Source organism: Lycium barbarum, chromosome 10, assembly GCF_019175385.1.
Source record: "Lycium barbarum isolate Lr01 chromosome 10, ASM1917538v2, whole genome shotgun sequence".
NCBI lineage: Eukaryota > Viridiplantae > Streptophyta > Magnoliopsida > Solanales > Solanaceae > Lycium > Lycium barbarum.
In genome coordinates this window covers 46,084,312-46,098,131 of record NC_083346.1, presented here as the reverse complement: position 1 = coordinate 46,098,131, position 13,820 = coordinate 46,084,312, and the positions used below count along the sequence as shown (strand labels likewise).

At 38.3% G+C, this 13,820-nt stretch overlaps 1 protein-coding gene and 1 long non-coding RNA gene across 2 annotated transcripts; one reads left to right on the top strand and one right to left on the bottom strand.

Annotated features, from left to right (window-relative positions):
- Positions 1-10,001: 10,001 nt before the first annotated feature.
- LOC132612618 (uncharacterized) lies at positions 10,002-11,807 on the bottom strand. Its single transcript, XR_009571906.1, has 3 exons — positions 11,626-11,807; positions 10,278-10,326; positions 10,002-10,186 (listed from the first exon to the last, which is right to left on the bottom strand). It is a non-coding gene; the product is annotated as an uncharacterized LOC132612618 (long non-coding RNA).
- LOC132615136 (uncharacterized) lies at positions 10,426-11,585 on the top strand. The gene is made up of 2 exons (XM_060329712.1): positions 10,426-11,486; positions 11,537-11,585. The coding sequence occupies exons 1-2, from the start codon at positions 10,465-10,467 to the stop codon at positions 11,583-11,585; spliced, it is 1,071 nt and encodes a 356-aa protein (XP_060185695.1). The 5' UTR covers positions 10,426-10,464.
- Positions 11,808-13,820: the final 2,013 nt, after the last annotated feature.

Genomic DNA, 13,820 nt, shown 5'->3' with positions numbered 1-13,820 from the left:
TAGAACATAGACATGAGTATAAAAGCATGATAGATACGTGAGACCTGAATGCGTTTTTTTTTTTAACTTTAGACACGAGCACACCTGATGTGCGAAACATGAAAGGACATTCCCTTGCATACCTTACTGTCGTATGAAGTCTTAATTCTTGTTTCTTAAACGCAGAGTATCAATCTCTAACATGGGCATGATATGGGTACGAAAGGCACGAGTAGAGTACGTCTGGGCATTAGTAACACATAGTACATGAATTATTCTGGAATTGGAACTGTTATACCCTTAAAACCCACTATTCGCTCTACAACTTTATCTTATAACATAATTACCTAGTACTTGATCTCAACAACATGATAAAAACCACATTTTACGCATCTTATTTTTGGTTCATAAAACTGTGATGCTCTAACATAATCTCCTCAACACCTATCAACTTACGAAACACATAATCTATATTGGTACCTTATCACACAATCTCCCCTTTAGTTCAAAACTTAACATTTAAAGCCTGTGGATCTCTCGAGTTAGCGATAAGTGGTTATCTAGTGGCTCTGCTAATCTCCTCAAAAATACTGATGGCTTATTTCTTCCGCTTACTTCAAGCAAGTCTTACTTACAGGGAAAACTGGATTACTTAAATGAACGGGTTTCTAATGTACATAACTCGCATGCTAGCTTTGTCAGTCTTGGGGAAAACTCTTTTCTGATAACTCTTAAAGACTCTTCTTCTGTAGCTTGCTCTCTTACTGCTTAGATGGTTTTGTTCTTTCACCAATTTCTATACCTCAAATTTATCTTAAACCCTTTGGGTTCTAACACGCCTTCGGTGTATTCATGCAGTTACCTTAGTAGTGCTAACTTGACTAAGAAACTCAAATCGTACTTCTACTAACTCTGCTGAAATTTTCTAATTCACTGTGTCTATTCAAACTTACTCACTATGCTTCTGTTGACCACTTACTAGCATCATAATCTCTAATTCTTCTCTGAGTACTAAAGTGAAGCATAAGGTTATTTCTAACTTTTCCTCCTTATCTGACTCTATTCTGGAGTTGTATACTATCTTTCTGAACTATAGACATGTATCACACTTAGGGAAATTTCATCTGTCTTAAACAAGGAATTGGATCAACTAACCACAAACTCTCTATACACTTTCAAAATTTATATCATACTATACACCAGGGATAAATATTTAATCATATAACCTAAGAGAAAATTGTCATATCTTTTATCTCGTAGTAATATCTGCTTCTTTTAGTAGCTTACTAACGTCATACTCTCTAGGTCTGATCTGAATAAGCTGAAATAATTTAAAACTAACCCTACAAAAATTTATATCGTCTGCTCGTGGTTTTCTTATCGCATCAGTCCCTTCTTAGTCATTTGCATAGATCATATGACAAAAATATATATATCCTTAAAAAAAGTCGAGACTTTCTAGTATTACAGGTGATTGGCTCTTAGGCTATTTCCTACTTAAAACTACCGTGGACAATTTATGCCTGCTGCGGTTAACTTCATAACATCCTACCTCGTGGGGTCTTAAATATGAACCATCACCCTTATACGGTAGCTCCATGGTTAGATAATCCAAATAAACTTATTCTGTAAGGTATATAACCTATGTATACTGCCATGCCGAAACTTATTTTTAAAAGGGTATTATCACCTGATAAACACACCATGCACTATTTGGTAAGTCTTGGGTCTCGAATTTTCCTTCTCGCCCCTTACGCATTCGATACGTTTAGAATTCGATGGAAAAAGAATGTTACTTACTGCTCTAAGCTTCATGACACGAGTTAGAATAATTCCTGATGCCTCTATCAGAGAGAAACACATCGATAACGACTAGCTTTACATCTTCCTCATCCATTGAGACTAGGCGTATTCGGTAGAATGGGAAACAAACATGAGTTCGAGTGATTTCTGAGAACACAGCTCTATTGCACGATCTAGAGTTGAAAGAAGTGAGACAATCTTAAATGTCTTGGTGGTCAACTGTTTGTATGTGTGGGCGCCACACACATATAAAAGTGACCCCACTGGACACGGTTTCATAGACTCCGTAAGACACTTGAACCTAGGGCTCTGATACCAAGGTTTGTCACGCCTCGAACCATGGCCTGGGCGTAACACGGCACTCGGGCCTTGCTTGCATGTGTCCGAACGAACCTCATGGCTTGCTTGTCAACATGGGCATTAAAACAATATAATCTATATGATGCAATTTAAATGAATCATGAAAATGTAATTTGCGGAATAAAGTCTTGAAGTTATCTCATAGCATGAAAAATCATGAAAACGTAATAGTATGCACACACGAAAACATAACTGACTTTGTGAACTAACATCTGTCTATGAAACCTCTAAAACATGTCTGAATACTAACTACCAGGACATGGCCCTGGACTACCATAAGCTGAATACTAATGCAGACTCCATGTTGAACCCCGAGAGGAGTGGGGCTCACCAATAAGCTGATAACTGAAGTGATCCTACTGCGCAGGTGTATGCTCCTGAAAACTAGTATCTGCACCGTGAAGTGCAGGCCCCGAGCAAAGGGACGTTAGTACATGGTGAATAGTACTAGTATGTAAAACCTGCTGAAACGAAGAACATGGCACAACATAGATATAGGACATGAACTGAAACTGAATGTAACTTGAACATGAGCATGAAACGTGAGTAAAATCTTAAAATAGTAAATCAATAGAAATACTTGTATGTAAAACTACTTGTAACGTGGGGAATGCTATAGTATAACCGACAACATGGTCTGGTACTTGCGTCCTACCAGCAGAACACTCACAACCTTGCCAGGGATATGAGATTTAAGTAATAATAAGCATGTAAGGATCCAAACTGCATAATGAAGGTGTTGCCTCCTTGCTACATAAAATCATAAAGTTTCATATAAACATAATGAGAACACATGAGGAAGAATTCATGATTCATGGATTAAGCTAGGGTTCCTAATAACCGTAATGGAAAATTAGGAATACAATAACGAATATAGATACAAAATTCATGTACATAAATACATAAATATGGGCTACCAATATGTTGGGTTTAATGCCCTAGGGTTTGAACTTCATGGATATCAAGAAACGGAGCATGGGGAAGAACGTAGAGATTCCCACATGTGGATGGAAGTTCTACATACCTTAATTGCTCCAAAACTTGAATTAAAGACTTGAGCTTTGAAGAAGGTTTCCAAAATCTTGAATTCTTGAACCTTGAGATAGGTTTTCTTGAAAACCCTAGTTTTGGAATGATGATTTCTTGTTTAGATTACAAGGATAGGTATTAGAATTGATTTGGAGTAATTAGAGTAGGCTTACCTTGGTGTTCTTGATGATGCAAGAGGGTAGGAGGTCGTTCTAGGGCTTGAAGGAATGAAAAATAATGATTTGAACTGATATGGATGAATATATACTGTTCTGGAAAAATTAGATTTTCGGCCCAATTAAATACTGGCCGTATTTTGAAATACGGGCCGTATTTTGAAATACTGGCCGTATTTTGAAATACGGACGGCACTGCCTCTCTTCAGTAAAATGGCCATAACGCTTTGCACAGATGTCCGTTTGACCCCCATAATATACCGTTGGAAAGGTATTTCAAAGCTCTACAACTTTCATGAAGGAAGTTTTCCCAAATGCCAAATACATTTTGAAATATGGGCCGTATTTTAAAATACGGTCCGTATTTAACCATTTGACATCAAATTGCCAAATTCCAGAATGCTCAGAAATCCTTGGTTTCAGTTTACGATTTCAAATACGGGTCGTATTGTGAAATACGATCCGTATTTAACCATATGACATTCAATTACCAGTTTACGATTTGATTTACGGCCCGTAAACTGAAATACGGTCAATGTTCATGGGTGTAAACCACCATCTTACAGCTGAAGAGGAAATTTCCAATTCCCCCATTCTTTATCTGGTTTTCTAAGTCTAGGATCATGGTCAAAGCTTAGGTTAAAGGTACGGGGTGTTACATCAAGATCCTGTCGTCCAGCTAGTGCATAGATATAGTTTTGAGGGCCGCTTGAATTGGATGCTCCTTCTCTGCCTCTACCACGACCTGCTGGTTCCTGCGAACCATGCCCCACAGGACATACGGCCGATGAAGAACCGAATGCTGATCCCATGGGCTAAACCTTATCTCTGCGATTCCTCAATGGACAATCACGCATCATATGACCAATCCGTCCGCAGGCATAACAAGCGTCTGAGCCTAGGCGGCACTGTCCCGAATGCGGCCTACCACATTGATTGCACCGTGGTAAGAGTGATCTCATCTGGCTGGAATTACCTTGATACTGGGAACTTGAAATTCTGGAGCTCTGACCTGATCCGAAATAAATAGGGCGATCAAATCTCTTGCCGAAAAATTAAGGAGGTGCACTAGCCACGGATGGACCTGAATACCTTGAATACGGCTGCCTCTGCCCTCCTCTATATTCACTGGCAGCACTGGAAGATCTGGCCCTTTTATTATACGCTCTATCAGAATCACGCTCACCCCATTGCAGTCGCTGCTATTCCTCCAAATTCTGAGCATGGGCCTAAATACAAGCAATATCCATCCCATCCTGAAGTGAGGCCGTCAAGCACTCATTAATCAAATGTGGCCCCAAACTACTTGCGAACCGGTGTACACGGTCCCCCATATCGGCTACTATGGCGGAAGCATACCTAGCCAGGGAATTAAAGCGAATACTGTACTCTTAAGCACTCATATTCCCTTGCCTAATATTCAAGAACTTATCAGCTCGGGCCTGTCGAATCTCTGGCGGAAAATAATGTCGTAGGAAGGCATCTACGAACTCTTGCCATACCGAGGAGTTGCATTTCCCCTCTAGAAAATATCCAAGTGTTGTATCAATGGACGGCCACATCCCACAATCTATAAGAAGCCAATTCAACTTACTCAGTATCGGAAGCATGTATCATCCAGTTTTGATCGATATAATTCTGGAGGGTTCAAGCTAATAAAATCATAGGCTCTTATACTAACCGATCTATCACCCTGGCCCGTACCCTGCTGATGTGCCTCAGCGGCGACTAACTGGGTCAGCAACTAAATGGCCTCCCTCATCTCCTGACCTGAAGCATCTGGTGGAGGAACTGGAGGTACCGGAGCTGGAGCTGAGGCCCCTTCATGCTCCTCTGAAATGGGTGGAATAGGAGTGGTCCGAGATGGAACCTCATTATGAGACTCACCTTCTTCTATCTCTGTCGGTGGCTCCCGTTTAGTCCTTTTTCCGGCCACAGTCTTTCCCTTCTAGGCCACTGTAGCTTTCCTCTTCACAGGCATCGCTGAAATTATAACACACGATTAGGAAAAAGGGAGTCCTGATAACATAGCTCTATCGCATAATCTAAGATAAGTAAGAAAGGTCAATCATTCCTAAATACCCCGTAGCCTCTTGCTTATAAGTGTGGCGCGCTTCACACCCATAAACAAGACTTTACTGGGCACGGCTCGTAGCATTACCCTAGGACGAACTACTCTGATACCACTTTTGTCGCGACCCAATAGGAGGGTCATGATGGGCACTCGGTGCTAACCCCCCGAGCACTTCTGAACATACATCTCATAGTCATTTCTAGGTGGGTGACAAAGCCAGCTCATGGGTATCACAATCTATAAGGGTGTATATCACAAGATAGTGGCACATCTCTATATACTCATTAGCACTATGCCAATAAACAAAAGCTGACACTACCAAAATATTATACGACAATATAACTGAAAATGATATGGAACTTATGGCTACACACATCTGTCTACGAGCCTCTATATAGAATACAAGAGTCCATAAAGACGGGGCAGGATCCCGCCACGCCCAAGTATATATACCAAAGAGTAGTACGAATAAACTGTAGCTCTGAAGCAAACAGAGCGCTCCTGAGACTCTGCTAGTGAAGCTCCTAAGGATATGATCCATCTCCCCGCTTTCTTGCGGGCATGAATGCAGCGTCTACAAGAAAGGACATCAGTAAGAACAGTGTACCGAGTATGTAAGGTATGAATAATAACATAACAAGAGATATGGAATATAACATGGAATAAAGGAATAACCTGTACACCTATTTGCCTATTAAGGCGGATACCATGCACACTTAGCCTTTTAAAGTAAACATTTTTCATGCATATATAGCATAATAGTGTTGCGGAACGTGCAGCCCGATCCATAAGTATATTGTATTGTTGCGGATCGTGCAGCCTGATCCATATATCATATCATCATTATATATATTGCCGCGGAACGAACATCACGATCCATACCTATATATCCCACATCCAGTATCCCTCGTCCGGGACGATATCATAGTATACCAACTGATCAGGTGGTTATGCGTATATAACGCCTCACCCTTTTTCTCATATCCCATATATACATACATAATACACATATATAATATAAGTAGCATGCATGAGAGCCCAAATAGAAGCTACTACTTTATCGAAGTGACGTAAGGTCGGTAACCTCCGATTTATGTAATAGAATAATCATCATTTCTATATCTCACCTTGAAGGAACAATTATCATAAGGTGAGTTCAACAACAATGAATAAGACCAATAAAATCATGAAATAAGCTCAATAATCTCATAATAGCCTCAAATCCATAAGTTTTGGAATCTCTAGAATAGGATCATCATCATCATCATCATTATCATCATAGAAAACATCTGTCTTTAACATCATAAGAGCTTTGAGAATTATGAACTTCTAGCATTTTTGGGAACAAGAATATTATAGAAAACATGTATGAGTTCATGAGAAGAGAATCTTGCCTTTAGAAAGAAAGGGATTAGCCTTAACATACCTTTTCGGTCTCCTTAACTACTTAACGCTTATCCTCCCAAGCTCGTAAATCTACATTCAAGAGAATTCATACTATTATTAGGCTTATCGTCATATGCTTAGCTTAAGCCTTCAAATTAAATTCTTTTAGAATCTGTCGAAATTCGGGAAGCATCTCCCCTTTTATATCCCTAGCCCAAAATCACAATACCACAACCAACAACAAAAACAACAACACCAACATCAACAACATCATCACCAATACCAAAGTAGTCCATAAAACATCCCACATGATGTTTATTCGATTTCTCAACCAACAAATTCATTATACGATCATTTAATAGCTCTATCTCTGTAAAAAATCTAAATCAATATCAATAAGGAGAGATTCATACCTTGTTCCCACTAGAACCGCAATATCTTCAATATTCACCTTGATTTCAAGCCACGATTCACCGTAATATGATACTATGATCACAACTATAAGCTATCCGGACCTAAATCCCGAAATTACACTTGATTTAGGCTAAAATTTATGGGTGAAAGTTAGAAGCATATTCCAGAGAATTTGGGATATTTTTGGGGGGTGTTTGGATGAAAATAAGGGGGTAAATCTCCTTGTATATTGGTTTAGAGTCAGTTTGCACAGGCTCAATTTTTGCCCTTCGCGTTCATGCCACCTTGGGCACGTTCGCGAAGAGCTGCCCAGTGGCTTCCCTTCGCGTTCGTGCTACTCCAAGGCACGTTCACGCAGGGTTAATCCCTGCTCTGGCAGTCCATCTTAAAATACTCATAACGTTTGATTCCGATGTCGGATCGACGCACAATTTGTTGCGCTGGAAACTAGATTTCTCGAACTTGAATTTAGGCTTTTATTTCACTTTAAAACTCCTAATATACTAGGATCTATTCCTTCCTCAATTTAGACCAAAATTATTGTACAAACCTTGCCCATCTTTTCTCTAAAGTTCCAACAACATAATTTCCTTCACTCACTTGTCCTCCAAACCTTCCACGACCTTTTACATGAACTTAAACCATCATAACCATAAGGTAGGCGCATATAATCTCACATGTCCTAGAAATAACTCCAGTGTTTACAATTGAACAACTAGTATCTAACGAATCTCAACGTGCAAAACCACGAGGTGTAACATTTAGATTATTGATACAAGTTTTGGAGTATTACCAGGTATGTAGGGCTTATATCTACGTGTGAGAACATCTTTGTCCTTCCCCACACAATTCTCTTCCATGATTATATAAGTGTTCACCAAAACTAGGGTTTTTAGACAAGTTCATGATAAACCCTAAGTCCATGTACCATGATATACTATGTTATATTACTAGTTCATTATAGTATTCCTAATCTTCTATTTTGGTTATTGGGAATCCATCCGTAATCCATGAAAACCCATATATTGCATTCCGCGGGTTCCTACGTGCAAGATATTAAATATTATGCTCACTTTCATGAATATCCTACATGTCCACACGTTTTCATACAAATAATTTATATAACCTTATCCATGTTATAATACAAGTCATGTTTTTATGAAATGCATGGGATTCTCAGCCAACTATATCATGTTCATATTTTTGGGAGTTGCACAGATTGCCAAGAAGGTTTTATCCCTGAAACTACATATGCCAACGTAGGATAAGGATCGCTCCGCCTAGTAGAACTATTCCTTCATATATTCCCATTGAGGGATTTTGGATCCATTCATGTCTTATACTCCGACAAGGTACAAGATGGCTTAGTTGATCGGGCAGAGATCAGATGCCACGTACTAATGTGGTGGTTACATGTCGGTTATACTAATGCTCTCCCACAGATATTTTTACTCATGTTATTTACATATGTATTCATGTTCATGCTCATGACCAGGTTTAAGTTTCAGTTTCAGCTCTTATCATGTTATTTCATGTACCATGCTTATTTCATTCAGTTGCTTTACATACCAATACATTCAATGTGCTGACGTTCCTTTTCTTTTGTCCGGGGGCCTGCATTTCACGATGTAGGTACGAATTTACAGGACACCGTATCTACTCAGTAGGATTTGCTCGTATTAGCTTGTTAGTGAGCGCCATCTTATTCGGGGTGTTATCCTTATTTATTTTCATGTAACGTTTAGCAAGTTAAGGTATGCTGGGGGACTTGTCCCAGCAAATATATTTTACAGTTCAGATTAATGATAGAGGTTTCATAGACTAGTCAGTCAGTTATGTCAATACTCAGAGTTGTGTAGCCATCTCTGACTTAGTTCATGATATTTATGTATTCACTTTTATATAAGTATTTTATTAAATATATTATGACTTCTCATGTTTTGTTAAGGCTCATCATGTTTCATGTTATATTTCGCTCATGTTTATACCCCATGTTGATTCAGCAAGCCATGTGGTTCTCTCGGTCGTATGCAGTCAGGCATCGAGTGTCGTGTTACGCCCAGGCCATGGTTCGGGGCGTGACAAAGCTTGATATCAGAGCCTAGGTTGAAATGTCTTAGGGAGTCTATGAAATCGTGTCCAGTGGGGTCATTTTTATATGTGTGAGGCCCTACACATATAAATAGTTTACCACTAAGACATCCAGGATTGTGTCACTTCTTTCATACGCTAGATCATGCAGTTAGAGAAATACTTTTAGGAATTCTCCTAACTCGTGTGACACTACAAGAAAAATGGCCTTTAAGGAAGGGAAATCTGGTCCCTAAAAGTCCAAATCTGGTCCCAAAAGAGGAAATTACGACGGGAATATTCTGGTCGCCACCCGTCGTAATAGCCTCCGCCGCTAAAGGCCAATAGCGACTGGTTTAAAAATCTGGTCGTAAAACGTTTTTGGGGACGGTCTATATATCTCATCGTTATTGCATTTTAGAGACTACATATCTGGTCCCTAATGAATGATTAATATCATGAAAAATAAATATTGTTTGGTCGTTAAACCTTTTTAGCGACCAGCCGTTACTGGTCCTAGATTATCTTTAGAGACGAGCATTTCTGGTCTTTATTTGAAATAATTGTACTAATTTTATATTTCTGGTCTTTTATTCATCACGAGTGGTTCCTAAAGCTCGATATCCAAAAAAGTTATTTTTATCAATAAATTTCAAATGGATATTGAAAAAAATACATATAAAAATCTTATATATATATAGAGAGAGAGAGAGGAAAAGAGCTAGTTATTAATTACAATAAAATGGTTAACATCCCATGATGTTAGTTTCAATATTTGCTTGACACCTTAACAAAAAGACATTGCTAACACCTCGAGCTAGACTATTATATTGAGTTCTACAAAATATTTCTAGCAAAATAATGCATCTTGACTTGTAACTTTGATCTTCAAAACCTGTAAGTACAAAATTTGAAAAGACTGAATAACTATTAGTAAGATAATTAATATATGTAAATGTTACACTAGTAGTGGTTATACAGCTTACCCCAAAGCATTCTAAATTCATTAGGTGTTATCCAGCAAAATCATCGAGCCTGCAGGAGTATAAAAAAAAATTAATTAGAAAAACTTCGAGACGCATTAACCAAAACGCAACTAAAATAATAACTATTTCAAGCATAATGTTTCAGAATTTGAAAATCTGAAATAAATTTGTTGAGAATTTCAAGAAAATGAAGACCATGAAAGGAAAACTACTCAAGAAACTAAAGACAATCAAAACAATTGGGTATTTAAAACCAGAAAGAATCCTTCATTCAAATGCATCAGATGGGTATATTCAGTATACTTCACCACCAAAATCAACAAATTCTCAGTTTCATTGTCAATCTCCATTAACACCTGTCCAACTCCATGAAGATCCCAAAAAGAATGTTGTACAAGATCAAGAAGCTGAGATTATTGATGTTTCTGAGCTAATGAAAGACCTCGAAGATCAAGAAATGGAGGTTGAAGAAGACGAAATCGACGATAAAGAGAACATAAGGCCTGCTACAAATGTGAAAAAGTCTCAACCTTTGAGAGAAAATGTTGAGAATTGTAGCCCACTGAAGCCAAAAAATGAGAGTTTTGATGGGAATTCTTTTACCCCTTTATTAGACTTTGACGTGTTGAATTTTAGGCGGCCTGATTTGGATTTGGGTACACTTTTTGATCCAAATCTTCTTGCTGCATTTGAGGAAGCATTCATGGTTGTTAAAGCTCAAGAAGCAGAGAGAAAAGCCAAGATTGAGGAAAAGATTTTCAAACCACTAGAAGAAAGAAAAGAAGAAGAAGATGATGAAGAAAAGGAACCGCCTTTAAAAACTCGAAAAATCGAGGAAACTATAGACCCCTTATTGGAGTTTGAAGAAAAGTGTCCACCAGGAGGATGTGATTCAGTGATTCTGTACACAACAGGTCTTAGAGAGATACGAAAAACTTTCGAGGACTGTCATAGTATTCGATTTCTATTAGAGAATTTTCGTGTTATGTTCTTCGAGAGGGATATTTCGATGCATTCTGAGTTTAAGGAAGAGTTATGGAGAATTATGGATGGGAAAGTGGTGCCACCAAGGTTGTTTATTAAAGGAAGATATATTGGTGGAGCTGAAGAAGTAGTGACATTGCATGAACAAGGGAAGTTTAGGCCATTTCTAGAAGGAATTCCTATTGATAGTTTTCAATGTCCATGTGAAGGGTATGCTGGAATGAGGTTTATTATGTGTTTCAAATGCAATGACAGCCAGAAAATTGTACAGCTAGCCTTTGTTACTGTACTACTGCAAAAATTTCAGCTGGTATGGAGAGATAATATATGTAAATGTTACACTAGTAGTGGTTATACCGCTTACCCCAAAAGCAATCTAAATTCATTAGGTGTTATCCAACAAAATCATCGAGCCTGCAGGAGTATAAAAAAAAATTAATTAGAAAAACTTCGGGACGCATTAACCAAAACGCAACTAAAATAATAACTGTGTCAAGCATAATGGAAGTGTTTGAACTTAAGGCGTCGTTTCCCATTTAAAGAGAAACATGCTACTGCTACAATATGTTCCCAACTAAATTTTTTACATAAACTGTAGATGTTAAGTCTCTTGTACAGCAAAAGACTCTTCTTAAAGCAATATATGTTCCTGAAACACAAAATATTTTGTTTTTGGCAGGAAACAGGTGCTGCACTTCAGGCAGCAAAGGTTTTTTTTTTTTTTTTTTGTGATGTTATTGGTTTTTTGTTGTGTAGGTGCAATGGCAACATATGGAAAATGTATGGTAAAGGTTGTAGCATAACTTCTTCCGCTAAGAATGGAACTACTGAAGTTAAAATAAGGGATAAGACCAAAGGGGCAATGGCATCTAACTGGAAAGCCAAGGAAGATGGTATCATTCCTTGCCCACCCAAAGATATGGGAGGTTGCAGTAAAGGAACCTTAAAGTTGAGATGTATATTTTCTGAGAATTGGATATAACAGCTGTTACAGAAAGCTAAAGAAATAGCACGAAAGTGTAAATTGAAGGAAATGCATAATGATTCAGAACTGCACTACTCCTGTTCAAAATCTAAGGGTGCAAATGGTGGCAAGCTACGTAAGGCAGCTGCTCGAGCAAATTCTGATGATAACTATGTATTTTGTCCAGCAGCTGTGGATACTCGGCGTGCAAATTTCAGGCATTTTCAGCTCCATATGCTTAAGGGTTAACCAGTTGTGGTAACTAACGTTCTTGATAATGCATTGGGATTGAGCTGGCAACCTATGGTAATGTGGCGTGCTTGTCGACAAACCAAGAAACCAAGAAAGCTACTGATGTTTTAAATTGCTTAAATTGGTGTAAGTTGGAAATGAACATACACCAGTTTTTCAAAGGATACATGGAGGGTCGTTTTGACAGTTATGGGTGGCCTCAACTCTTAAAGTTGAATGACTGGCTGCCATCAGGTCTCTTTGATGAGCGACTGCCACGTCATGGTGCCGAATTTTCTAGTTGTTTACCTTTTATGGAATATACGCATCCTCAATATGGCTATCTCAATCTCGCTCTAAATGCTATATGAGGTTTTTGAATTCCGAAATGGCTGAAATCCATCACTAGCAAGTCCAAGTCGAATATTACGAGGCTCGGCCGCAAATGAAGGATGAAGTTCATCAAATGACTTCCATGCCATCGAATCAGCTGGGTGCCTCATTATTCCATCATCAACTCTTTTATCATTATGCCATGTCATTAGAGTAGATGTCTTTCTAGACATAAACAATCTTTGATGCCTGGGCTTTAATGGAAAATAGCGCAAAGTCTTTGATGCTATCTTTTTACCTTTTTTATTTCTTGTCTCCCCGCTATGTGTATCTATTTTCCATCTGGATGCACCACAAAATTTGCAAGAATCGAGTAACTTGTCCTCCTTCCAGTATAACATGCAATCATTAGTACAAGCATCAATCTTGATGTAAGATAACCCAAGGTCTTGAATTATCTTCTTTGCCTCATAATATGAGTTTGGAAAATTGGTACCATCAGGCAACAACTCCTCTTTTAACATTTTTAATAACATCGTAAATGACTCGTTACTCCAACGGCCCATACTTTTGATATGAAGCAATTTAATCAAAGAGGACAGTTTTGAAGCTTTTGAATTTTGGTACAATGGCTGCTCGAAATCCTTCAATAGGTTGTAAAAATTTTTTGCTTCAACATTTGGTTCCTCCTCAAGTAAATCGTCACAATCAGTGTGCGTGGTTTCTCCATCAAGATTAGGATATAAATCTCTCAACAATTCTTGTACTTCATCTTCACTCTCGCATTCTTCTGCTTCATCACCATCTTCATCTTCAGATTCTGATAGGGGCTCACCTAAAGTTTCCCCGTGGTGATACCAAAAAGTATAATTTTGAATTATTCCATAAACATTCAAATGTGTCTCAACTGTCTCACGGGTTCCCAAAGTTGTATTACAACATTTGACACATGGACATCGTATTTCATATTCTTCTCCTGTTTTCCAAAAAGCATAATCCAAAAACTTTTGCACCCCAATTAAGTAGGCTTC

Coding starts and splice junctions, on each gene's coding strand:
- LOC132615136 (XM_060329712.1), top strand. CDS start 10,465: ATGAAGACCATGAAAGGAAAACTACTCAAGAAACTAAAGACAATCAAA. Junction 11,487..11,536: donor GAAGGGTATGCTGGAATGAG/GTTTATTATGTG, acceptor TTGTACAGCTAG/CCTTTGTTACTGTACTACTG.